Here is a 25,581-nt window from a genome sequence, read left to right as displayed (position 1 = left end):
GGTTTGAACTTTTCAGCACTCCAGATACTTACCATTATTCCCATTTTACCAATGAGACAAGTGAGGAGCCAAGAATTTGTCCGAGAGCACAATCTCTTCAAAGAAAGCCTAAACTGCTTCCAAAGGACTTTACACACTGGGTCCAACGAACCAAGGTGCACATTACTGTGGTCCTTTTTTTCTCTGGAGGCCCCGCCTCCCCTGCACGGAAGGGGCTGGACGAGGCTTCAACTCCGCCCCGTGACGCCTGAGACCCCACCCCAATCCTTCCACCTCTCGCGGGATCTCTCGGGAGGACGGATGGGTTTAGGTCCCATCATGGCGGCTGAAGAGGCGGATGTGGATGTTGAAGGGGACGTGGTGCCATCCACGGCACAGCCAGGGTGAGGCGTGGAGACCGAGTGTCCCTGGGATGGGGAGGAGCGCGGGTGCGAGGAGAGTAACCTGGAAAGGCTGCGGGTCCGGCAAGGAACAGGGAAGCGGAAGACCATCCGCTGGGCCAGGGTCTCCTGGTGGCCAGGGAGGCGCCGCGCCCATCCCGCCTGTAAGCTACACCTGAGCTCCGCGGGCGGGGACCTGAGGCCAGTGTCGGACGGCTGTTTAACCTTTTACCGGGATGTTGCGAGGGCGCCGACTTCGCCTAGCACAATGCACTCTCTGCAACAATTAGATTCCTTCTTCCTTTAGCTCCACCGCAGAATCTCGCCAGAATCCGCCCACTTGCCCCCTCCGGACAATAACTAAAACAAGGGCGAACTCTGGGTGGGACCTGAGCTCTAGAATCCTTAATTCTGTCGCTTGTAAGCCGTGTGACCTTGGGCGTGTCGTTTCATCCCTACTGACCATAGGTTTCACTTGGGGTTAGTTGTGAAAAACTTCCTGAAAGGCAGCTTGACTTGAAGGGATAGGACTTTAGGACAGCTCTGGGTTCTCCTGCATCGGCCGGACTTGCCAGTTGCTAGCAGTGTGACCTTGGGCCAGACATCTAACTTGCCTGAGCTTCAGACTGCTCATGTGTAAACTGACAGTCATGGTGTGTGCCTCATGTGGTTGTTACGAACATCAGATGAAGTAATCATGGGATGTGCTGTAGCATACAGTACCAGCTATGTAAATGTTTTATTCTTCACTGTCTCCTTACCCCCGTGGAAGGTACTATGTGGACCTAGTGAGGGGTCACTATTTAATACTTGCAGATTCTTGGAGAACAGGCCAATGTGGTTTTAAGCAACAATCTTCAGCTTGAGAGATCTAGCCTTTTGGCTGCTTGCTTTCCAAGTAAGAAATTGATACGTACTATTTTTAAAATGTGCTTCCCCAGTCACCTTTTAGAAGTGGAAGAGGCATAGACGGGTCGGGAATCAGGTCAGGAATAGGAAGACCTCAGTTCTAAACAAAGCCAGTTATGTTGCTTATAAATGCCAACAGCCTCATTAGAAGTCTGTTAGGTTGAGTGAACCATGTGGATTTGCTAGTCTTAGACCATTTCTTGACTTAAAAAATGGCAATTTCATATGGTCCAACGTAATATTAGGGCCTCTGTAAATTTTGGAGAACAGTACCAACCTTGCCAGTGAGGGATTAAGATAGTGCGTCTAAAATTCTACTGAACACTAAAGCAGTATAAAAATGTGAGGAGTAATTAAATTCATATAGTCATTCTCTCCCAAACTATTAGGCAAAACTGTACAGATGAGTAAGGAACCTTTAATAACAATCATTGTTCGTATTTGTGTAGATCAGGTTAATCTTGACCAAGTGCTCTTGCATGGATGACTTAATTTACTTGTCACAATAAGTCCATGTGATGAGCAAGGGATACTTATCTGCAGTCCAGAGAGAAGTGAGTTGGCCTCGGAAACTCAAAATGTCTGAGAGCATTGGCTCTACCCCTTTACCATAGGTTCTTTATTTTTCTGATCGTGTTTAATTTTTCTGCCTTTTTCTTTCCTTTCTCTTGTGAATGTGCTTGAGCCTTGGGTCTGTTAGTGACATCTATGATCATCTTAGATTCATGCAAGCAGGACTACAAAAGTTACTGGTTCCTGATGGTCAGAGCCATTGCCTTACCCAACTCCAAGGAGCATCATTAACATTATATTCTGCTGAGTGGTGTTCCCTGATGTTGGAGCTCCAGGCGTATGGAATGTAGTGTGAATGGTGCCCCTTGAAGTATGTAGTTACAGCTAATGACAACGTCTGTGGAACCGTTGAGGATTAATTGAAAACACACTTCTAAGTACTTGCTAAACTCTAGCTACCGAAGTTAGAAGGTGACATTGAAACTTTGGTTTCCCTTTTACTTCTACCTTTCGTTTTCATCTTCCTTTTCTTCTGCTTGTCCTTAAAGTGTTCCGTGGGGTTTTGTCATCAGACAAAACTAACAAAAACTAACACTAGCCACGCAGCCCCTAGTTATGCCATCTCTCAAGATTTAAAATTGCTCTCTGGTAGATTGGAACGTGTAAAATATTGCCAATGTTCAACCATTTTTTACCATAAAAAAAAAAAATGACAGTTATTTCAAGTTACACCTTAAAACATGCTGATGTTTCCCAAATCCGTCACCAACTCACATCTCTCCTGAGCTTGATCCATTTATCTACTTCTCTGAATCTGTTTTTGGATGTTTCATAAGCACCTCAATCTCAGCTTACAAACTTTTCCCAGCACACCTGCCATCTGCCTCTCCAAGTTCCCTAGTTCAATAAATGGCACCATCCACTCAGTAATTCAAGGCACAGACCTAGACTTTATCCCTTTTCCTTACCTCTCTTCTTTCACTCCTTCTGTCCTGTTGGTTGCTAAAGGTCTGTTGATTCTAAGTATCCTCTCAAGTTTATTTACTTCTTCCTGTTCATACTGCTTGTTCCCTAGGCCTAAATTACTGTCACCTCTCTTAATATTTATATAATCACTCACTCTCAACTTGTCTCTGTGTCCCCCTTCTATTCCTTACTGAAGTTAGATCAGTCTTTCTTACATCCAAATCTGATCATGCTGTTCCCTTCAGTCCCTAATTTGTTTTATGATAAAATTCTCATTCCGTAACTCTATAGACCTGGGTGACCCATGTTCCACCTATCTTGTTCATTCATTCAACAAATGTTGATTGAGCACCTTTTATATGGCAAGGCCTACATATATAGCAGTTATCAAAGTAACTCCTTGCTCTCCTAGAACTAACATTCTTATTGGGTGAGAGACAGTAAAACTTACATATGGGCCAGATGGGGATACATGGAAAAAGATAAGGGGAAGTGGATGACGTGTCAGCTTTATCTTAGGCACTTACCCAGGAAAAGTGGGTCTGAAACTACAGGACCTTAGAGGTCAGCGTGGATATAGTGGAAGGACTGGATTTGAAAAGGGAGGAAGCCACAGGGTTGGCAACGAATTGAATGTCCATTGTGAGGAAATAAGGGCAGGTTCAGATTTCTGGCTTGGGCAGCTAGGGGAATTAATATGTTTTGAGATAGGAAACAATGGAAGAGTAGCAGATTTGGGTGGAATTTCTCAACTAAGATTTAAACATGTTAATTTATGCCTACCTGTGGAGATTCAGGTAGGTGTCTAGATGTATACACCAGAGGTGTGGAAGTTGCTAATCCTTATGGAGGAACACTGTAAAAAGATACCTGCATTGAACCTGAAGTGATACTAGTCCCACCTCCTGCACCCTTGGCAGACTTCCTTACGCAAAGTTTTCCTTCTGCTGATACAAGTCTCAGAATCCTTTGGAATGCTACCAAATCACAGTTAACACCTGAGTTAAAACCTTTTTGCCATCAACAGCAGAGAGAAATTAATTGCTTTTAGTTCATTGTACGTAATCCATTAATCCCACAATTTATTAGAACTACTGTAGAACTAATTGAGGATTCAAAAGTATAAACCTGTAGATAGGTTTTTGCAGCCTAAGGTACAAAATTCTTACCACTAGAGTAGGCCTGGGAAAAGTCCGTAATTTGCTAGGAAACTATAACTTCAAGACATAAAAAAGCAAATATTAAATTTAATTATATCCTAGATTGGGCCTTCTAAAATTTAACTGTTTGGCTTTTTTGCATAAGAAGTGAACAATGTGACTTCAGAGAGTTTTTAATAGTTTGGTGAAAGGAGTAAGAATTAACAGTTTAGTCCCCGTGGATGTAGAAAAACCCCCAGATAACCCAAGTTAATTTTTTTTTTTTATTATATAAGTTGTTATTAAAACATCAAGTTTTCTGTTCTCTTTACTGCGAGTATTTTCTATTTTGGTTCTTTGATCCACTGTTTTGTTGTTTCATTTTGAGGATGGTGCTGCTGTTGATGGCCTTTATGCTTTAGATATAACTAAAAGAATTAATTGTAAGGTTGAATTCCTGTATTCATATGCATGCACATCAAAAGAACTCTGAAGTGTTAGTTCATAGCCTTAGAGCATGTTGTGGTTGCTGCTGCGGGGTATTTGTTTTCTCTTGAAGTTGTTTACTCTTGGCAAACAGAAGTGAACAGACTAGCTGGTTAGCGGTTGAAATAGGGTGGCTTAACGCCACTGTATATAACACAGGTTAAAGAAATAGAGCAGGCATTTCTGCACTGGTAAGTCTGTTTGTTAAGGGAAGAAGGGAACAAAATATTTGCGTAACATCTATACCCTGCCAGTCACTGTGCTGTGTAAATTATTTTCATTAACTGGCATAATATCCCTTTTTTTTTTTTTTAACCCATTTTCTTAATTATTACAGAAGCAATGAAAATACAGCGTCTGTTTTACAAGATCACTATCTTGATTCATCATGGAGAGCTGAGAATGGTCTTATTGTAAGTATTTTATGAAAATATCAGGTGCATTAAGCTACTACTTATTGCCCGGGTACCTCTTTTCTTGCTTGGTGGTTCTCAGCAGTTGCAGAGGTAATATACTGAAACATTTTTCTTGCTTTAAAAATAAAAGAGGGGCATCTGGGTGGCTCAGTCGGTTAAGTGTCCAACTTTGGCTCAGGTCATGATCTCACGGCTGAGGGGTTCAAGCCCTGCTCGGGCTCTGTGCTGACAGCTCAAAGCCAGGAGCCTGCTTTGGATTCTGTGTCTCCCTCTCTCTGCTCCTCCCCCGCTTGCACTCTCTCTCTCAAAAAATAAATAAACATTAAAAAAGAGAAAAGAAACTTAGTCTTAACTTCTTTTGACTTTGAAAAATGGCCTGTTGAGAAACAACTTTGGAGCCAGCTAGATTTAGGTATATATCCTTGCCCTACCACTTACCAGATTTTTGAACCTCAGTTTCTTCTAAAAGATGGGGATCGTTGCAGGGTTCATTTTTTTCATTTAGCAATTATTTATTGAGTACTTACTGTGTGCCACACACTAGGACAGGTTCAGGGGAAACATAATTGAGACACAGTCTTGCTCACAAGAAGCTTGTATTCTAAAAGGGAGTCAGGTGATAAATAAGTAGGCTAATTAATTATGGACTGTGAAGAACATAAGATGATGGCTGAGAGTAATGGGGTGAGCCTATTTTAGATGAAGGTGTCTTTGAAGGAAACTGAGAAGGTGACAGTTAAGTTGACAAGTAACAAAGAGGAGTAGATACATGAAGAGTTGAGGAAAAACATTCTAGGCAGAAGGAATAGCAGCACAGAGGCTCTGTTTGAAAGCCAGTACCTAGAATGTAGTGGGAAAGCGGGGAGTGGCAGGGTTGGAGAGGCAGACCAGAGCTCTGTCATGTTTGTATGCAGCAAGAGTAGCACCAAAGAGACCAGTTGGGAAACATTTGTGGCAACCTAAGCAAGAGTAGATGGTGGTATGGCCTGAGGTTGTGGCAGAGGTGTCAGATTTTAATTATGTTTTGGACATAGAACTGCTTGGTAGATCGGATATGGGATTGAGAAAAAAGGGAGGAATCCAGGATGATTCCTAGGTTGAATAAGTAGGTGACTAATAATGCTGGGTACAAAGTTGGGAACACGGGAGAAGCAGGTGAAGGTATATGTTAGTGAGTTTTGAATATGTTAATTTTGAGAAGCCTGCTAGATATCCACGTGGACATTTTGAGTAGACAGTTGGATATAACATTCTAGATGGAGCCTGGAGAAGAGACCTGAGCTGAAATTTTTTAGGTTTTGAGAGTTGAAAATGAGTATGATCCTTTAAGGAGAGATTGTGGCATAAGGGAAAAAAGCGTGGTGAGTTTTGGAAATAGGTGAAATATCTAGCAACATGCTTGCTACCTGATAACTTTTCGTACATGATAGCCATTATGACTTTATCATGGGCAAGTAGCCTGAGCCTTGGAATCCAGCAGTCTTGTGTACCAACTCTCTACTCTTCCACTTGAAACATTAGCGGGGCCATGGATGCATCAGTGAAGTAATAACACCTATCTCACAGTATTATCGTGGGAATCAGAGATATGTCTGTGCTTAGTAAATGGTAGCTTTTATTATTTGTAATCCTTGTATCATGTATTTCATGTAACAAGACATAGAAGATAATTTCAAAAAGTGTAAATAAAAAGAAAAATATTTATTTTTTAATAGCCTTGGACTCTGGATAGCACCATCAGTGAAGAGAACAGAGCTGTCATTCAGAAGATGTTGTTGGAAGAAGAGTATCCTTTAATGATCATGAGGAAAGTAAAACTTTCAGGGTTAAAAACCTGTAAATGCAAGACTTACAAAAGAGACCACTGTTATTACTAGATGGATCTTGTTTGGCCCCAGACCGCAGTTACATAATGTGTTATCTACCTATGCAAAAAGCCTCATTTTATTCCTTTGGTTCTGTTTTACTGCAGAGTTTGAGATCTGACTCAGTATGTTTGAGTCTTTTGTCAACCAACTCTTTATACTATCTGAATGTTGAATAGAAATTATAGGATGTTTTACGTCAGCTGGAACCTTTAATCCATGTCCAAGATCATTGAGTCCAGGCCTTTATCTTCAGTTATAGAAGCTGAAACGCAGAGATGTTAACTTACCCAGGGACACAGAATTAGAATATGTAAAAGTTCTCACTTCTTACTCCACCAATTTACAGATGTTACATGGTATGAATCTAAGTAAAAAGCACAAAACAGATAACTGCAGGTTGAAGATTTTTTTTCCCTCAGAAGTCGTAGATGTTTATCCACAGTTTAGCCACTAGCTTCTTGTCCATGTTTAAATTTGATGATGGCAGTTTAACTTCTTTGGGACTCTGTTTTCTTATATGTAAAATGAAAGGATTGAACAAAATGATTTCTGGTTTTATGATTTTTAAAGATTATTAATAATAGTCTGATAAATAGGGGTTTATTTTTAACTCTCTCATCTGTATTTTATGGATATCTACCTCCTTGTTAAGCCAGAATTTCTCTGTTCCCTTTATTCAGTTATTGCTATGTTGATTTCAGAGTGTCTGTGTACCTTTAATTATCCTAGGTTAACTCCTTTTAGGCTTTCTTCTCTTACTTTCCCCAACATCATAGCTACAGCCTAGATCATTGCTTTTCAATAGAAAAATAGTGCAAGGCACATATATCATTTTAAATTTTCTAGTAGCCACATTTAAATCAGGTAAAATTAATTTTATTAAGATATTTGATTTAACCCACTATATCTAAGATAACATTTCAACATTTAATCAATAGAAAAACATTACTGAGATATTTTACAATCTTTGTTTATATGTGGCTATCAGCTAATGCATTGAACCTTGCAATTCTCAATGAATATTTAAGTGGTCATTGACTCACTTCCAGATACGGAAACAAATAATGAGAGTGAAAGCTGTGTGAACTTTCAGAGGACAGGGATGTTTGTTTTCTTGTATCTTGGTCCTCAGCTCCTAGTACCTAGCGTAGTTCCTGACATACAAGATATATAGTCCATATTTGTTAAGGGAAGAACATCTCAGACTAATCTAAGAGTATTACAATGGGCCAGTTTTAAGAAGTTTGAGAGGGAGGGTCCATAGCAGATTTGACTTAAGTTATTTTAATTAAGGTAGAGAACAACCCTGAATTCTGTTCCCTGTAGAACTATGAAATCATAGTCCCCAGTTAATCCTGGACAACCAATCAAATTCATCTATTACATTTCCCGTATGTTTTAAGAAAAAATTATTTAAATGAAACATTTAAGGCTACATTCTTCTCTTAGCCACTTCTATCTAATAGGGAATATAAGAGAAGCTAATATTTTTGTAGCACACATTTTGTGCAGGTGCTATGTTTGTGTGATTTCACATGCAATATTTAATCCATATAACAGCCTTGTGAGGTATATTTTCATCATAATTTTTGCAGACCTGGAAGGGTTTTTAAGAAGAACTAGTTTAGTTAAGGTTCAAGTGTGATTTTCATGATAATGAGTGCCTACTTAATATAAGTCACCTAAAAATTACATGATTTTATTATTGTTTCAAAAGTTTCTTTAATAATTACACAGGTATTACTTATCTAAAAAATCACTTCCAGAAAATTTCTGGCTTGATCAAAAGGAAGGTGATAAAAAATACATGAAGAGGTAAAATTAATTTTTAATACTCTTAACAGTATGAACTGTATTTTTAAAAATGTGTTCCTAAGCTCCCTTATTTTCTTTTTCATGTGGTGCAGTCTACAGAAAACAGCAAAAATCATGTATGTACTTATATGTTTTATATTCTAAAATTATAGGAGAATTAAATACAAATTATAGTTAGCCTGTGGAAAAACTCTTAACCTTGGGTTGTACAAAAATATAAAATCAAAATTTCTTATACAGATGTTGGAATGCCACAAGATAATTTTATGATATTATTTATATGTCAGAATTTCTATTATGGTCCTGCATAAGCAATTCCATTAGGTTATGGAAAAGATGTTTTCCTAGGGATATGTGGGGAAATATTTTAAAGCTGCTAATGTGTTAGGAATTGGCTTGATTTCTATTGTCCTGTCAGTTAATTTTCACTCATTTCAAACAAAAATTTAATTTGAATTTGTGGCCTTCAAAAATTATCTAGAGAAATCCAGTATTAATATTTTATAAATATTCTTTCCCTGTAATTGAAGGAAATTTGATGTTATTTATTGTTTATAACCTTTCACGTTTGTGGTCCCTCAAAGGGTAGACTTACAAAGGGTAGATTTACAATTGCCAAGGGTTTGAGCACTGAGCAGACTTTGGCTTTTGTATTTCGCTGAATAAATAACAACAAACAAAGAAAAAGAAGTTAATAAAGATTAATGGTTTGCTTGAATTAAATTAATGAGCTTCATCACTATTTTATTTTTAATTTCTTAAGGGACTGCGTTTCAGAAGTAATAAACATAATGCCACAGTTTCTTCTTTTCTTGATATTTACATAGATTTACATGAAAGAATCAGAGAGATAATATTTCTGGAGCCAATTTAAACACTCATATACCTTTTAGGATTTGGAAATTTATTAATGTCTGCTGCTTTGTGTCCAGTGTAAGGAAGCCTGCTGGCTACCACATTGACTTCCTTTGATGTCTTTTAGTGTTATCTTCACTCAGACCCAAGGATTATGTCTTTTGAGGCTCCTATCATCCTGGGCTAGAGAAGTATACAAGACAGGGTAAATCTGCCCCCAGGTAGAGGCTGCAGCCTTCTTTTTCTTCTTCTTTTTAACTCTTAGACACAGTATTGAATTTAGCCTATGGCTATCTGTGTAACCTTTAGCTGCATAAATATGGAATGTTCCATTTCAGACTTTTTTTTTGCAATTCCTTTTTTTCCCTTCAGGGCACACTCTCCTACAAAACCAGCCAGTTACTCAGTAAAGTGGACGATAGAAGAAAAAGAGCTGTTTGAACAAGGGCTGGTAAATAGTGCAATTTTTAATTTATAGTAAAATAATTCTAGAAGCCAATATTAATAGAATTATAAGGTTAATTTGTAGAGACCAGAGATTTCTTTTTAATGATCACATCTTTAGTCTTTCTGTAGTGGCGATGTTGATAGTATAGCATGAGAGAATTCCTTTTAACTCGTGTCTAGATTACCAAAATATTAAAATAGATTTGGATCAATATTTTAGATAGTTTTCATCCTCCCCCCACTCTTTTTTGGTATTAGTAAAACCCAGGAAACTGAGCTCTGTCTGTATACATAACACCAACTACCTAGATTAAAAGGAAGAAAATACTTATCTGATGTTTTCTCTTGGGGGGAAAAAAACCCAGAAAAACAAAAAAACTTGTATATTTGGAATGGTCTGCATAATGAGCTGAGTTCTTTTTTATTCAGATATTTGGCATTGTGCACACAGTCCGAATATTTTTTTAGTGGATGTAGTGGAAGACCAGAAATACTTCTTTTGCATGAATGTTTCACTGAGATCTATTTAAATGTCCACACGTTATATAATAGAAAAAAAAAAAGTACGCCAGTTTCTAATTCTGAAAATTCTCCTACTAACATGAAGAAACTTTTAAGAAAATATTTGGAAATTTTTTTCTATTAAGTGTAGGTTGTATCTTTTTCTTTAAGGTACATGTTACCCAGTATTATGCTAATTTTGAAATGATATATACTTATATATAGGATATTTATGTAATATTTATGTGGGATTTATGAATGCAAATTGAAATGTCATTGTTAACATTTCTGCAGATGAGGGAAATAAAATGTATTTGTATTTTTACAGTTATCACCATGACATCTATATATTCTGTGATGTCTTTGTATAAATAAATAAACTATCTTGACGGTTTTATCTCCTCCTGAGGTTTTTATCCTGTACTGTTGATGTTTTTTATATTGGTATTTCATTCTGTTGCATGATTATCATTTTTATAACTGAACTTTAATTAACTAGTCACTTATTTAAGATTGCTGATTGCTTTGGTGTTTTGCCCCTTACTGAAGACTGTGTGTGTGTGTGTGTGTGTGTGTGTGTGTGTGCGCGCGCGCACATATACACACCCAATAATGGGTTGTAAATTTTTAGATTATTGTTGACACTGGTGGTAATGATAGGGGCTTCATCTGCATGGCTCAAAATTCAAAGGGTATCTAAAGTTACAGGGTGTTAAGTCCCCCTATCACTCCTGTCTCTGCCTTTAGTTCTCATTGCCGGAGGCAACCATTGTCATCTGTTCTTTGTGTATGCTTCCAAAGATATTTTGTCCCTATATAAGCAAATATATATTTATTTATAGATAGATAGATAGATAGATAGATATCTACTTGTATACATAAACAGATATATTAAACTTAGAATGTTTTCCCACAAAACTACATGGAACTATTGGTTGTATTCGCAGCCTTTTTAACCTGTTGATATAGTTTGTTTATACACTGAATTCTCTCAGGCTTTAGGGAAAGGAATTGTGTGGTACTGAATGATGAAGGAAGATTTTTCTTTCCCTTTTTTGGGCATAGAGCTCTCTTTTTTCTCTATTTTGAAATTGGTGAGTTTTTTCTTTGTTCCCCTTGTTAGTGTACCATCTCCAGTTTTCATAATGCCTAAGCTCCTACAGCCCCAATTGTCCAGATCTTTGCTGCGTCCAGAAGTGTTCCATGCTATGAAGTTATTCATTTGCCTTCATCCCACAATAAATATAACTAATTTTGCAGTAAGTTGCCCTCAGCTAGGTGTTAGTTAGGAGAAAAAGTATTTAAGATAGTTGTTAATTATTTATACTTACTAAAAATTATCCTAGAAGTACGTTGAGTTTGTTTTTTTTCTTAAGTTTATTTATTTATTTTAGGGAGGGCGGGGCAGAGAGAGGGAGAGAGAATCCTAAGCAGGCTTTGCACTGTCAGCACGGAGCCCGATGTGGGACTCGAACTCATGAACCTGAGATCATGACCTGAACTGAACTGAAGAGTCAGAATCGTAACTGACCAGGCCACAAGGCACCCCAAAGTACTTTCAGTTTTAAGAAATGTTCATGTGTCAGATTTTCTCATGAATATCAGAAATAAGTATATAATTAATTTATTATTTGGGTCAGGTCTTGAAGATGATTTGCCACTGTAAGTCATGACCTGCAAATGTCATAACGTGACCTATAAATCTGGCCCTGAGATCAGCTTACCTGAGTTGTAGAACTACTGTGAAGATTTATATGTCAAGTAATAGAGTTGACACGTAAAAATTCCTTTTAGCTTTAAAATTATACTGCATTCCCAGGGGCATCTGGGTGGCTCAGTCGGTTAAGCATCTGACTTTTGGTTTCGGCTCAGGTCATGATCTCACACAGTTCATGAGTTCAAGCCCCACATGCTATTAGCACAGAGCCTGCTTGGGATTCTCCCTCTCTCTCTGCCCCTACCCCCACTTGCACTGTCTCTGCCTCTCTCAAAATAAACTTAAAAGTTAGAACACCAAATCTAGTTTAAAAAAAATTTATTGCATTCCTTTCTGTACTTCAGAAACCTCCAGATCTCCCCCCTGGATCCCATTTTTCTTCCCATCACAGCTTCATTGTTCCCAGGCACACAGCCTTAAACAGTACAGGGCTACAGGAAGCTGTTGGTTGCAGGTCCTATCATTTGTGATTCAGTCTTGTAAGTCAGTTTACTGCCATACCATGTAGAGGAAAAGTACTATGGGATAGGTAATGAGTATTGTAACCCATGGATCTGGGTTTAAAAAAAAAAAAAAAAGATATTTTGAAATCACTGTCAGAATATAATCAGTTGATTCTATAAATGGGAAATGTAACCTCCCTTTTTTGAGGCATTTGTTTTTTAGATTGGGAACCTCATAATGTGCAATATGAATACATAGTGTTAAGAATATATAAGTGGTGCATCTTCATTTTGAAAGCTGTAAAAACTAATTTTAAATCATTTTGGTCAGTTTTCAGAAGTCTAGATTCTAATGAGTTTAAGAATCTTAGCTATATATGAGACTTCATTGTGTGCTTTAGAAAATAAAGATGGGTTGTTCTTTTAGGTTTTTCTTAATGTGACAGTTGCTTGGAATATTAAGTTAATCAAAATCAATTTCTTTTCCATTTTGATAATACAGGCTAAATTTGGCCGAAGGTGGACCAAAATTGCAAAGCTAATTGGAAGTCGCACTGTTTTACAAGTTAAGAGTTATGCCAGGCAGTACTTTAAAAATAAGGTAAGCAGGATATAAATATCCTAGTCAGTAATAATAATTGCAATAAAAATTAGTAAGCAAAAGTAGCTTTTTAATTGAGGCATTAAAGTCAATGTCTGAAGTTTTTGTAATAAAAGTATTTTTTATTCATAAAGTACTTAACACATGTTTATCTTCTAAAATCTGAAAGCATATCTTTAGTTTTTTGAGTATTGCTATTGGAAGTCATTGTTTCCTGGAAAATACCTTTTCTTCTTAAAGATTGGCTACATTATAGCTTTTAAGAATGATTAGAGCTTAGGGGCCATAAATGTTAACATGATGCTAAAATCTGTTTAATAGCAGTGAAACTTTTAAAATTTTTGTGTAAAATTATCTGAGAACTTCAGTAAGTTGCAGTGTTATGGTCTAGTGCTTTATCCTTTCAAGTAATCTATGCTATATTTAACCATGTAGTTTTGATATTTAGAAAATTGTAATATGTTTTCTGCTTGAGTTCTGGGAACACAATTATACAGAATTTGAAAGGGTCTTAAGTGATACTTGCTGTTTTCTTTTAATGTAAATAATAGGTTTTACCCTGTATACAAGATTTCTCTTAGTGTCATTTGAGCATAGGAAGTAGGTAATGGAATGGATTCATTATACATCAGTCATGTGCTCCGTCTTTAACCGAACAAAAGCATTTACAGGGCAGCCCACCATGGCCAAGGTATTATGGAAGAGAATAAAGATTAACTTGGTTATTCGCACTTCCATGCTTCTCAGAGTCAAACATGCACAACATCTTGTAGTGTTAATCTTTCTCAAAGATTTGGGGTGAAAGGATACACTGTGATGTTGAAAGAGACATTAATATCTTACGAAATATAAAATTTTATCTGAATTTTTAGGGTAAAAACAGGAGATTTCGAGTAAATAGCAAGATTGTTAAAAGCTATTCCAGGCTATATGTCCACATCTGTTTTTCTCTCCTCCTACCCCTTTGTTCTTTACACAGTAAGCCAGTTAACCTCAAGTACTGGATCCTGGGGTTCTATTGTGATACGGAATCACAATAAGCTCTTTTTTAGGAGCTGTCATCCTTGGGAATGTCAGTCATGTACAAGATTTTTCAAAAACCATTTATGTAAAGATTTTATTTTAAATCCTTTAATTCATTGACAATTGTTTTCTTTTCCTTGACTGGATATTTATGTCTATAATAGCAGATATGGAAGATAATTTCATGCTTTAAATTATAAGCTGTATAATGCTGGAACTCTATTAAATGAACCTTTGAAAAATAGTTGTTTCTATTATCGCTGTATTTACCTTCAATTTACTAAATAAAGATATGTGACATAGATTCCTTTAAATGAGCTGTTTAGCTTTATAAAAAATGATCAGTGGAAGTGTCTGACATTCTAAAAATTAAGCCATTAAAAATATTTTAATATCTTAAAGAATCCCTTTGTATGACAGTTTTTTTTTTGTTTTGTTTTGTTTTTTTTGGTTCATTCTCTGGTTGATCTACACCAGATTCCTGTTTTAAACTTAAAATGTGGAGGGGCGCCTGGGTGGCGCAGTCGGTTGGGCGTCCGACTTCAGCCAGGTCACGATCTCGCGGTCTGTGAGTTTGAGCCCCGCGTCAGGCTCTGGGCTGATGGCTCAGAGCCTGGAGCCTGTTTCCGATTCTGTGTCTCCCTCTCTCTCTGCCCCTCCCCCGTTCATGCTCTGTCTCTCTCTGTCCCAAAAATAAATAAACGTTGGAAAAAAAAAAAAAAATTTAAACTTAAAATGGAAAAACAAGTGTAGTTGTACATAGGTCATGATTATTTGATTAATAAAATCACCAGACCATAAATGAGTCAAATATATTTATGGAAATTTGAAATGATGATATTTTACATTTAAAGTGCAGTTGTGAATCAGTCCTTAGAAGGAAAGCACAATAAAGGTATGCCATTGACATGTACTCGGTTTAATAATTGTATTTATCATGTATGTACCAGTGGTTAAATTTTTAAATGTTAATATGGGGGTTTTATCTTGATTTTTAATAAGGTAAAATTAGATGGTCCAGAGAAGGGAACACCACATCAGAAGAGCAGCAGTGGTCTTCAGATTAAAAACGAAGATGAAGGCACAAAGGCCTGGACGCCATCAGGTTTAAGGGGACATCCTGATCCCAACTTGAATGCTATAAAAATTGAAAAGTTATCTGATGACGAAGAAGTAGACATTACAGATGAGGCAGATGAGGTGACTTCTCAAGCTCCTCCCAAAATTCCTGGCAGTGATGTCTTATTAAACATTCCTAATAGTAAAAGTCATGAAACCAGTCAAGGAGAATTTATTGCTTCTTTCAACCAGGAAGATTCCATATCTAAATCTTCCAAGGAATATTTTGAGAATACAAAGCAGGGTGAAATGGAAGTACTGTCAAGCTCAGGAATTACATTTTGGACTGAAAAACAGAGCACTAGTGACAAAAAATCAGTTGAATTAAATGATCAGAAATGTAATAAACTGGTGAAAAGCTGTGAAAAACATGATGGAAATGGAGTAATAGACGATGCCAGGCAGCTGCCTTCTCCAGAGCTTTGTGAAGTTCGGGAAGATCTGAGTGATGAAGAAATGCTTTTTCATTCTTCCTGCCAAATGGAGGGGGAGAGCCATGAGGAAGAAGAGCTTAAGCCACCAGAACAAGAAGTGGAAATAGATAGAAATACCATTCAAGAAGAAGAAAAACAAGCAATTCCTGAGTTTTTTGAGGGGCGCCAAGCTAAAACACCAGAACGCTATTTGAAAATTAGGAATTACATTTTGGATCAGTGGTAAGGAAGAATTCTATTTTAGATACCGTTTTAAAACTTCTGATACTCTAGGGTATTTTAATGAGGCCTATTGAGGTTTTAGTCATTTACATTGCGAGTGATGCAGAGAGCTTGAACATATGAATATATTTTAATAGGCAAGACTTCAAATTTCTCATAAGGAAGTTTTCTTTGAAAGCTTTGGTATATATTGTCATCTATAGCTATTTCATCCCATCTGTCTATTCATTAAGGGTATTTGGTCCTGGAAAAAAGGGATAATTTGCTTTAAGAAGCAGTTTCTTAGGACAGTGTTAGGAAGATACAGAAAGAAAAAAACTTGAAAAGGAGAATGTCTTTCCTAGTTTATCATGTACTTGTAAGTACAAAGAGAAAATTTTGGTAACAAAAGGATAGTGTCATTAAATGTGGCTAGATTACAGAAACCTTTTCCTAAATTGCTATAAATGCTTTCAGCTTTGAACTTGTAACATAATGTGAAAGTAATCCCTTCATCTAGCTTCATTAGGATACAGGAATTTTCTGATAAAGTTCATCTTTTGAATTGTCAATACGTTTTATTTGAATTGTTTAGTGTTGGGTGGGGCGCAAACCAAAAAACTTCCCACCTTATTAGCCTAAGTGCTCTGCAAATTGAATTTTTCGTGATAGTTTAATTAAGACATTACCAGACATTCATAATTGTTGTTACTGCTTCTGGAGACACTGAATTGCATAGAGCCATCTTTACAGAGGACTTCTGCCATAACCTCGGAAGATTACCAAAGGAAAACAAATAATCATGTGTATTCTGTCCGTAACCTTCAGTACTCACACAATATTAATTTGACTAATTTTTAAAACAGCTTTGTCAGAAAAGAAAGATTTTTGTTCTTGACTCGTGGTTGTCTTGATGGTTGAGATGGCTAAAAGTAAAATTTCTGGGCAAGGTGGTCTCAAAGGAAAGAATAAATATAAGGAACAGCTGCTATTCGCATAGTACTTAACAGTTTACAGAAAGCTTTTCTCTGTTGTTTGATTCCTCACAACAGTCCTGTAAAATAGGCAGGTGGTATCTTCTGTGTTTGGGAGATTCTAAGGTCAGGAGAGGTCTAGGGGCCTGCCTTTGATTATATAACCAGCCACGGACAGAAAGAGGACCTGTGAGCAGGTCCTAACTCTGTCAGTCGTTTCCTCCATTATTTCACATTGCCTGATTGACACTATTGAAAAAGACCAGTCAGATTAGATCTAATTTTGTTTTTGGAAATAAGAGGATGAATGGCCAAAATGGAAGGACTTCAAAATAATAACTCAAAAATTTTTTTTACCTGTGTGAATCATCAGTGAGTGACTTAATGGTCCTTTAATCAAATTTCATTTGTTTGAATTTTGAATTCTCAATAAGGCAGAATAACTTATGTAGATAGTATAAATTATATGGCAGTAGTTTCCTAATGACATTTGCCTTAGTCATAACACCAGTTAAATGTTGTTTGAGTATGTGATTTAACAGAACAGTGTGAAGGGAGAAAGAAGTGTTTTGAACAGGAACTCCAAACTATTCTCTTCGGAAATAGAAGAGGGGACTGGAGGTGGTGTTAAAAAAAAAAAAAAGTAGAAGAGTTAAAGTTTTAAAAGAAAAGACCTGATTTGTTTGTAGCTAAAGGATCCTTTCCATAAAAACACATGCAACTGACCCCCTGTTTATGGGAATGTTTTTTTGTTTTTTTTTTCAACGTTTATTCATTTTTGGGACAGAGAGAGACTGAGCATGAACGGGGGAGGGGCAGAGAGAGAGGGAGACACAGAATCTCGGAAACAGGCTCCAGGCTCTGAGCCATCAGCCCAGAGCCTGATGTGGGGCTCGAACTCGCGGACCGCGAGATCGTGACCTGGCTGAAGTCGGACGCTTAACCGACTGCGCCACCCAGGCGCCCCTATGGGAATGTTTTAAGATAGTTAACACTGTTATGGAATGCCTCCCGAATGCATTTAAATGTATTTAAGTCATCTCCAGTTCTGACAAACTCGTCCTCATTCTACAGATGAGAAAAATGAGTCTCAGAGAGGAAAAAGAACTTGTTCCAGGTCACATTAGGTGAAGGTGACTTCAGGGTCTGCAGTCTTGACTTGTAATTTTCACACTTCATCTCAGGTCCTTGACTCAGACTTTTTCACTCTGCCCTGAATGCTTCCCCCATGCTGCCTTCTAGATCTTGGTGAACCATGCATCGTTGTCCCCTCAGGTCTGCTCCAGGGAAATTAGAGGACTTCACTGACCACCCTATCTAAAATAGCTCACATCTGCCCCTCACTCTCTTAGTTTGTATTCTATTTATCTTCATAGAACTTACTACTACTGAAGATACGACGTTTTTATTTCTGTATTGTCTTCTCTTCCTTCCCTCTCCCTCCCCATGATAATACAGACTTCATATGGACAGACTTTTGTCTGTTGTGTTCATTGTTTCACCTCTAGTGCTTAGGGCAGTGCTTGTTCTAAGCAAATATAAAAGGCACTCTTTGTTAAGGGGAAAAGTTGGCATGATGAATCACGAACAGGGATCTTTAGAGGCCTTACTGTTTGTTCAGCACCAAACTAGTGCTGAGCTTTGTTTAAAGTCTTTCGATTTGGGCAGTCTTTAATTAAATCAATACTGTTTTTAGATTGCTACAGATTTTTGGTAGCTTGTTACACCGTGCTCATTCCTGTTTTCTTGCCTTCATTTGTGCAATTTGTTTCCTTTTCTTTCACACTGAACTGAAGTGAAAACACTGAAATCTCATCTTTTCAATGGCATTTCTGATACCCTGCCATATCACAAATTACTTCTTGCCCTCACTGAATGTCTGTAGAATGTATGATTTTAACTTTGGTTTCTGCTTAGGCAGGCCTTCCCTAAACACCCTCTCTGAAGTAGTCTGTGCCTGTTTGTCTCTCTATCCCTTTATCCTTCTCACTGTTTCTTCCTAGCACTTACTGCTATATATATAATTAATTGTATATTAATATAAGATTACAAGCAATATATTAATATGTAATATATATTAGTCATATATATTCTCCCATTAAATTTTTTTTTTAATTTTATTTTTGAGAGAGAGAAAGAGAGCAGAGGAGGGACAGAGAGAGAGAGAGGAAGACACAGAATCTGAAGCAGGCTCCAGGCTCTGAGCTGTCAGCACAGAGCCCTACATGGGGCTTGACCTCATGACCCATGAGGTCTTGAGCTGAGCCAAAGTCAGATACCTCACTGACTGAGCCACCCAGGCGCCCCTATATATCCTCCCATTAGCATGTAAAGTCGGGAGCTTTATATTCATGTCTGTATCCTTAGTGCCTAGACAGTGCCCGGTATGTAAGATGCAAAGTAAATATTTGTGGAATAAAATAAAGATTCAATAAGAAATCCTGTTACATGATATGTCTGAATACTTGGTCTATAATGTCTGTATGTAAATCTTGACTTTAACTTCCTCAAATAAGTACTTTAATTCCTTTGACTTTTTGCTTCCTTATCTCTAAAATAAGAATAATAAAATCTACTTTGTAGAACTGTTGTGAGAATTAAGGTTGTGTAACTGTTAGTACTGGCATAAGCACTCAGGAACTGTTTGCTGCTATTATTAAGTTCTCCACTACTCTTAAACTGTATCTGCCATGTACAATAAGTACATTCAGTAAATATGAACTGTATTATGTAAACCTTGTATTTTTTTCATAGTCTTTGGGCATTTCTTGATTTCTTGGAAATCCTCTATAATGTTAATATTTCTGTTTTCCACTGAGAGTGCTTACTCTTATTTATTGGCCTAATGATCAAAAACCGGTATAAAACTTTCAAGCATTTATAAGGTAGCTTATAATTAAAAGATACTGCCCAGCAAAGTGAAAGTGGACGAACCTTAGTAATATATTAAAAATTAGAAAAGTCTAATACCAAATACTTTAGATATGTTGTCAGAGTGCCCTTTTTATTCTTGAAGCTTGAATTTGGATCTGTTGACAAAACCTCTAACTTTAAAATCCTGGGGTAACTGGAATCTATGGCGTTTCATATGGGAAAAAAATAATAGTTAATAAAAATCACATTATACTTGTAAGTTATTGTATCATTTAAAGCTAATTTCAGGAAAAAGTACAGTTGGGTATTATGTATTAGCATTGTTTGTACTACACATTTACAGATTGAGAGGGGGTAAATTTTTAAGATATCTCAAATATTAAAAGTTTTCCCCAGAAATCTTTTTTCATGTTTTTATTTATCCAAAATAACTGTACTTCCATCTCTTAATTAGGGAGATATGCAAACCGAAATACTTAAATAAGACCTCAGTACGTCCTGGCCTGAAGAACTGTGGGGATGTTAATTGTATTGGACGGATTCATACATACCTCGAGTTGATAGGAGCAATCAATTTTGGATGTGGTAAAAATAAAAACCCAACAACATCTTTTACTCAACATTTTTTATCCTTAGAGCACCCGTTAACTTCCTTGATGGTTAGAATTCAAGCAGATTTAGTATAGATGCAGAATTCAGAAAGATGCTATAATATGGAATAACTGTATTACTAAGTTTTTTTGTAAAAACAGATTTCTGTTGATTAAGCTACATTTTCCTGTAACCTACAGTGAAAATTGGTGGTATGAAAAGGAAAAATATTCTCTAAGTGGGAGAAATAATTTAACAATGAAGCTCTTTGTCAAGTACAAGTAACGTCATTTTAAGAAAAGTCTGATAGTAGCCCATTCAATATGCAAAATCTGTATTAATGCTAGAAATACTGTCTAGCAGTGTTTAAGTAAAGGAAATAATTTATGAGCCTCTACACTTAAATGTAATAAAAGTGCCAAAATATTTTTCACGGAAGAAAGTTTCTTTCACCCTAGTTTTTCTCAAATATGCATGATTTTGAATGTATTTTTCACTTTTATTGAATTAACTTGACACAAACATTTTGAAGAAAGTTAATAACCATAGTTGTGATAAGGTAATTAGATAGATAATTAGAACTTTGTAACCCATGGTTTCAGAAGAATATGTGCTGTCTTTGAGAAGACAGCTAACCAGAAAATCTCCTATCAGAGATTATTTATTTATCTTGTAGAGAGAATTTACAGTCTGCCCTGTGGTCTGTTTTTCATTTCGGTGTCTGTGTTTCCCCAGGCACTGTATCTTGGGACTGGCTGCTCAGGAAAACTAAGGGGTCGCAGCTTCCACAGCCACTAAAAAAAAATGAAATCACGTTTTCTGTGTTAGACCTCTGAATTCAGCAAAGTGAGCTTAGCAGTCGTTTAATTAGAAATTAAATTACCCATTTCCTGAATATCCCATTTTGCTGAGATTTCCTTAAGAGTGTTAGTTTTACGTGAGACTGCCAAGTAATTGCAGAATTAAGATAGAAGCTTAGGTATAACAAAACTTAGAAATTGGCTTACAACTTCCAGTCAGTATAGGTGTGCCTTCCTATTGAACGAATGAGTTTCAGAAAATAATAGACTGTTTTATTTTTCCTGAATTCCAATAGAACAGGCTGTGTACAACAGACCACAACCAGTTGACAAAGCACGAGCCAGGGACCGAAAAGATGCGGCGGAAGCATACCAGCTTGCACAGCGTCTGCAGTCTATGGTAAGTGTTCACCTGTCATCTAAGGTGTGCCCCCTTCTAGCCACCTGTTAAACACATGGACAGTGAGTGGAAGAATGTGTTTTCTCTTGTATGTCACCTTAGCCATTTACTTTTGTGGTTTCTATTCAGTGTCATGTTAGTTTATAAGGCAAAAACCAAAAACACCTCGTAATTCGCCAGCAGACTTGACACGGAAGCGTCGTACTTTGTTCGCCTGGCCTCAGAATTCTTGGTTCCGGTTTCTAAGTCTAGTGTGTCTTTTACAGCCATACAGCTAAGCTCCTTTTTCTTTCAGTTACTTTGTTTAGCTAAAAAGTCTTAGGTTAAGATTCAGCTTCTTGGAATAGCTATCCAAACTATTGTAGCCTTTCTTTTTTAATTCTTGAAGTTAGGGAGTTTTACAGTATCTTACAATTTGTGAATCTTATTTTAAAGGTGAGTGATCTACAAGTCTCTTAAAAGGCAGAGTCATAGCGTGATCTCATTGGTTTTACTAATAAAGTAGATTGGTAATAGGTGAGGTAAATGAAGAAACGTATAGATAATAGAGTGGACATTTTTCTTAGCGTATTTAGGCTGTTAACCATTTCTGCCTACCTAGATTTACTTTTATGAGAAAGGATGTATTTAGATACAGTTGCTGGAAAAGGTGCCACTCAAACACTGGCCTCTGAGCCAGTCTTTTTTGTTTGTTTGTTTGTTTGTTTTTTTGTTTTGAGAGAAAGGGAGAGAGTGCAAGCTGGGAAGAACTGAGGGAGGGAGAGAGAGAATCTTAAGGAGCCTCCACCACGCCCAGCACAGAGCCTGACATGGGACTCAGTCTCACAACTATGAGATCATGACCTGAGCCGAAATCAAGAGTTGGACACTTAACTGACTGAGCCACCCAGGCGCCCTTGAGCAGTCTGTTTTAAAGGCTTCAGTATTGGGGTTTATAAAACTAGATATTAGTAATCTTGTCAACTAATTTCATAATGTTTTATTGTTTTTATTGCATCCACTAGGCAGTCTTTCCCTTTCTGAGGCTGAGATGTAATTTTGCTTCTAGTTTTAATATTCTACCTCTTGCTACGTGTTCTTGCAAGTTTTCTACCACAAGTGGTTGAAAGGGAAGTCATTTTCTTGGTGGTTCTTTTTAATCTTAAAAATATTTTTTGTCCTAGTATTTTAGTTTCTAAGTGGCAAAAAGAAATGAAAATTCAATAAGAAATCCAGGTAAAATTCAGAAAATCATTACTGATTTATTTCTGAGCAGAGTGCAAACTATTAAACATAAATTAATAAAATAAAATTTAGTCAGGCAATGCTGATCAGGGATTACAATATTTTAATGGAGAAATTAACTGATTTTTTAAAAATATCATTTTGGCTTTGTGTATTGTGCTGTGATTTCCCCGGGTTAATCTTGTTACCTTTTGCTTCATTTTAATCTTATCACAGCGCACAAGGAGACGTAGGGTCCGAGACCCATGGGGAAATTGGTGTGATGCAAAAGACTTAGAAGGACAAACCTTTGAGGTAACTTTGACCTTAGCAGATAGGTCATCACTAAAAGTTGTTTCGTCATTTATATATGTATGTCTTAATGTCACATATATTACACTTGTTGTGTGTGTGTGTGTGTATATCCGTCCCATGTTAATTCGTCTAGAAGTCACCAATAAACAACAAAATAGAAGGCATTGGTGCAATTAACTAGGAGTTGGATTCGTTTTCCAAATTTTGTCTAATCTGTATTCTGGTCTCTAGCTCAAGAATATCTGCCAAGGTGCCAGGAAGTTGGTATGTCTAATTCATTTCAGTAAACATTTATTTATAGAATGATGTTCTGATATACCAATTAAAATATTGTCCCAAGCATTAGACATAAATTGAATTACAAATACTAAAGTGTCATTTCTACCAGTAAAAACTGTGGTTCTGAAAAGAAACATGGGTGATGAATGTGTGTGTGTGTATAAGTTCTGTATCTATAGAATTTATTTGTGAACACCCAGTGCAGTAGAATGGAAAGAATGTGTGAATGTGTACTTACTGGCTTTCTTACCTTGAGCAGTTTCTTAACCTCACTGAAATTCAGGTTTTTGTCTATGGAGTGTGAATAATACCTCTGTCCAAGAATTGTTATGAGAATTAAGTGAAGTAAATGGAATAAAATGTATGAAGATTCTAGTACTAGGTTACTTAATAAGCCTTGCATATACCAATTACTCAGTAAATTTTAGTTTTCCTCTTGAGTTTCAGTACAAAAACAAAACAAAAAGAAAACGTTCTCCTCTTCTTCTCTTCCCCATTCCCTGTCCCTAGCCTCACTTAATCTCTAATCTAGGCACAACATTAGTAACGCATGATTCCTGCCTAGAAAGAACTTCTATAGTTTCTAGTAGGAAAGATGAAACCTGTGTTAAGTTCCATAAGGTTGATCTTAAGAAATGTCAGGTCTTCCCCAAGGGGTGTGTGTGATGAGAGAAGGTTTCACAGAAGATGTGACTTGAAGGATTAGCAGGACAGTCTCAAAATGTAGAAAAGTAGGTGAGGGCATTCCAGGCTAAGGGAGCAGCATAAACAAAGGTAGAGATGTGGGAAAATACCAGACATATTCTGGAAAAGGTGCCTAGTTATTTGGGCTAAAGTGTAAGAATGATAGTAGAAATGGAATGAAAAGATTAATTTTGTACTTATGTAGGACTTATGTATGTGTCCAACCCTATTCTAGTGTTTTATAAACATTAATGCATCATTACGATGACATCATGACACTGTTATTGTTACTATTTTTGTTCCCATTTTAAAGATAAGGAAACTAAAGCACAGAAAGCTTCAGTAATTTGGCCAGGGTCATCCAGTAAGTAGCAGAGCAAGGCATTCTGTCTCCAGAATCTGTACTCTTTATCATTATGTTGCGCTGTCTCCCTGTTGGGAAAGAAAACAACACAATAGGACTAGAGATGGGAAATAAGTAAAAGGAGGGCCTCAGGTGATTCTGAGGTTTTTAAGTTTGGTGTGGCTGTAGATTTTGGAACAATTTTTTAATATATTATCTAGCATTGCAATTTGTTAGTAGAAAGAAGGAGGTACATCTCCATCAACATAGTCTATCCTGTTCTCACCTGCCTTTAATTATGGTGTTAAAGAGTATTCTTTATTATTATTGATTCTGCCTGTCAGTGGCTGATGGACTGGTTGATCAAGTGGTTGTTTTCTGTTTTAGCATCTCTCTGCCGAGGAATTGGCGAGAAGAAAAGAGGAAAAATGTAAATCTGTTAAATCCTCAAAAGTACCAAGACCAACAAAAAGGTATAGTGTTTTACACATGTAATTTTTTTAACTTATCACCAATGATTAGGAATGTATGGAAAAAATACCTGATTAGCAACATATTATTCATATTAAGTTTAAAAATACTACTAGATGGGGCGCCTGGGTGGCTCAGTCTGTTAAGTGTCTGACTTCAGCTCAGGTCATGATCTCACAGTCCATGAGTTTGAGCCCCACGTCGGGCTCTGTGCTGACAGCTCAGAGCCTGGAGCCTGTTTCAGATGCTGTGTCTCCCTCTCTCTCTGCCCCTCCCCAGCTCATGCTCTGTCTCTCTCTGTCTCTGTCTCAAAAAAATAAATAAAAACATTAAAAAAAAAATTTTTTTTAAATACTACTAGAATTTTTGAGATTTTTTATTTCACTGATTACCAGTTTGGAAGAGCTTGAGCAAAAGTTTTGAATTTATAGGTTTAGTGACTATAGGATCCAACATATGTTGTAAAGGGGCCTTGATTATAACAGGTGGTCATTCAACTCCTTAGACATTATAAATAGGTAACCTCATGAAACGACTAGTGCTAACCTTTGTTAGCAAGGTTTTTGGGGGTTTTTCTGTGTGTGTGTGTGTGTGTGTGTGTGTGTGTGTGTGTGTGGTTTTGTTGTTTGTTTTTTTTTAATAATCTGTTATTTGTAACATAACAGTTAAGAGTCACCAAATAAGTTAAATGTCTTGGTTTTCTGGACCCTCACTTTCTGTAGATGCAGAAATAGAGTATGGTTTCACCAGTGTCCCTTTTAAAATAAGATATCTAGGAATTTCCCCAGGTCATTTTCAGTGAAAGAGCCCTGAT

General features: G+C 36.9%; 1 protein-coding gene across 7 annotated transcripts in view; it reads left to right on the top strand.

The window, feature by feature from the left end:
* The first annotated feature begins 268 nt into the window (after positions 1-268).
* MYSM1 (Myb like, SWIRM and MPN domains 1) overlaps positions 269-25,581 on the top strand; it is a 39,415-nt gene continuing 14,102 nt past the window's right edge. For 3 of the 7 annotated variants that reach the window (XM_045477583.1, XM_045477582.1, XM_045477581.1), the window contains exons 1-12: positions 269-383; positions 4,731-4,806; positions 6,525-6,595; positions 8,415-8,492; positions 8,585-8,608; positions 9,720-9,798; positions 12,958-13,056; positions 15,082-15,854; positions 20,136-20,266; positions 21,369-21,472; positions 22,913-22,990; positions 24,684-24,769. In XM_045477583.1, coding sequence (XP_045333539.1) covers positions 301-383; positions 4,731-4,806; positions 6,525-6,595; positions 8,415-8,492; positions 8,585-8,608; positions 9,720-9,798; positions 12,958-13,056; positions 15,082-15,854; positions 20,136-20,266; positions 21,369-21,472; positions 22,913-22,990; positions 24,684-24,769 — 1,682 coding nt within the window. In that variant the 5' untranslated portion in view covers positions 269-300. Of the gene's footprint in view, positions 384-4,730; positions 4,807-6,524; positions 6,596-8,414; positions 8,493-8,584; positions 8,609-9,474; positions 9,799-12,957; positions 13,057-15,081; positions 15,855-20,135; positions 20,267-21,368; positions 21,473-22,912; positions 22,991-24,683; positions 24,770-25,581 lie in introns of those variants that run through there. The other 4 variants (XM_045477584.1, XM_045477585.1, XM_045477586.1 and 1 more) reach the window with 4 other exon arrangements.

This window comes from Leopardus geoffroyi, chromosome C1, assembly GCF_018350155.1.
Source record: "Leopardus geoffroyi isolate Oge1 chromosome C1, O.geoffroyi_Oge1_pat1.0, whole genome shotgun sequence".
Taxonomy (NCBI): domain Eukaryota; kingdom Metazoa; phylum Chordata; class Mammalia; order Carnivora; family Felidae; genus Leopardus; species Leopardus geoffroyi.
The sequence above is the reverse complement of the archived record's forward strand: the minus strand, read 5'-3'. Positions and strand labels throughout refer to the sequence as shown.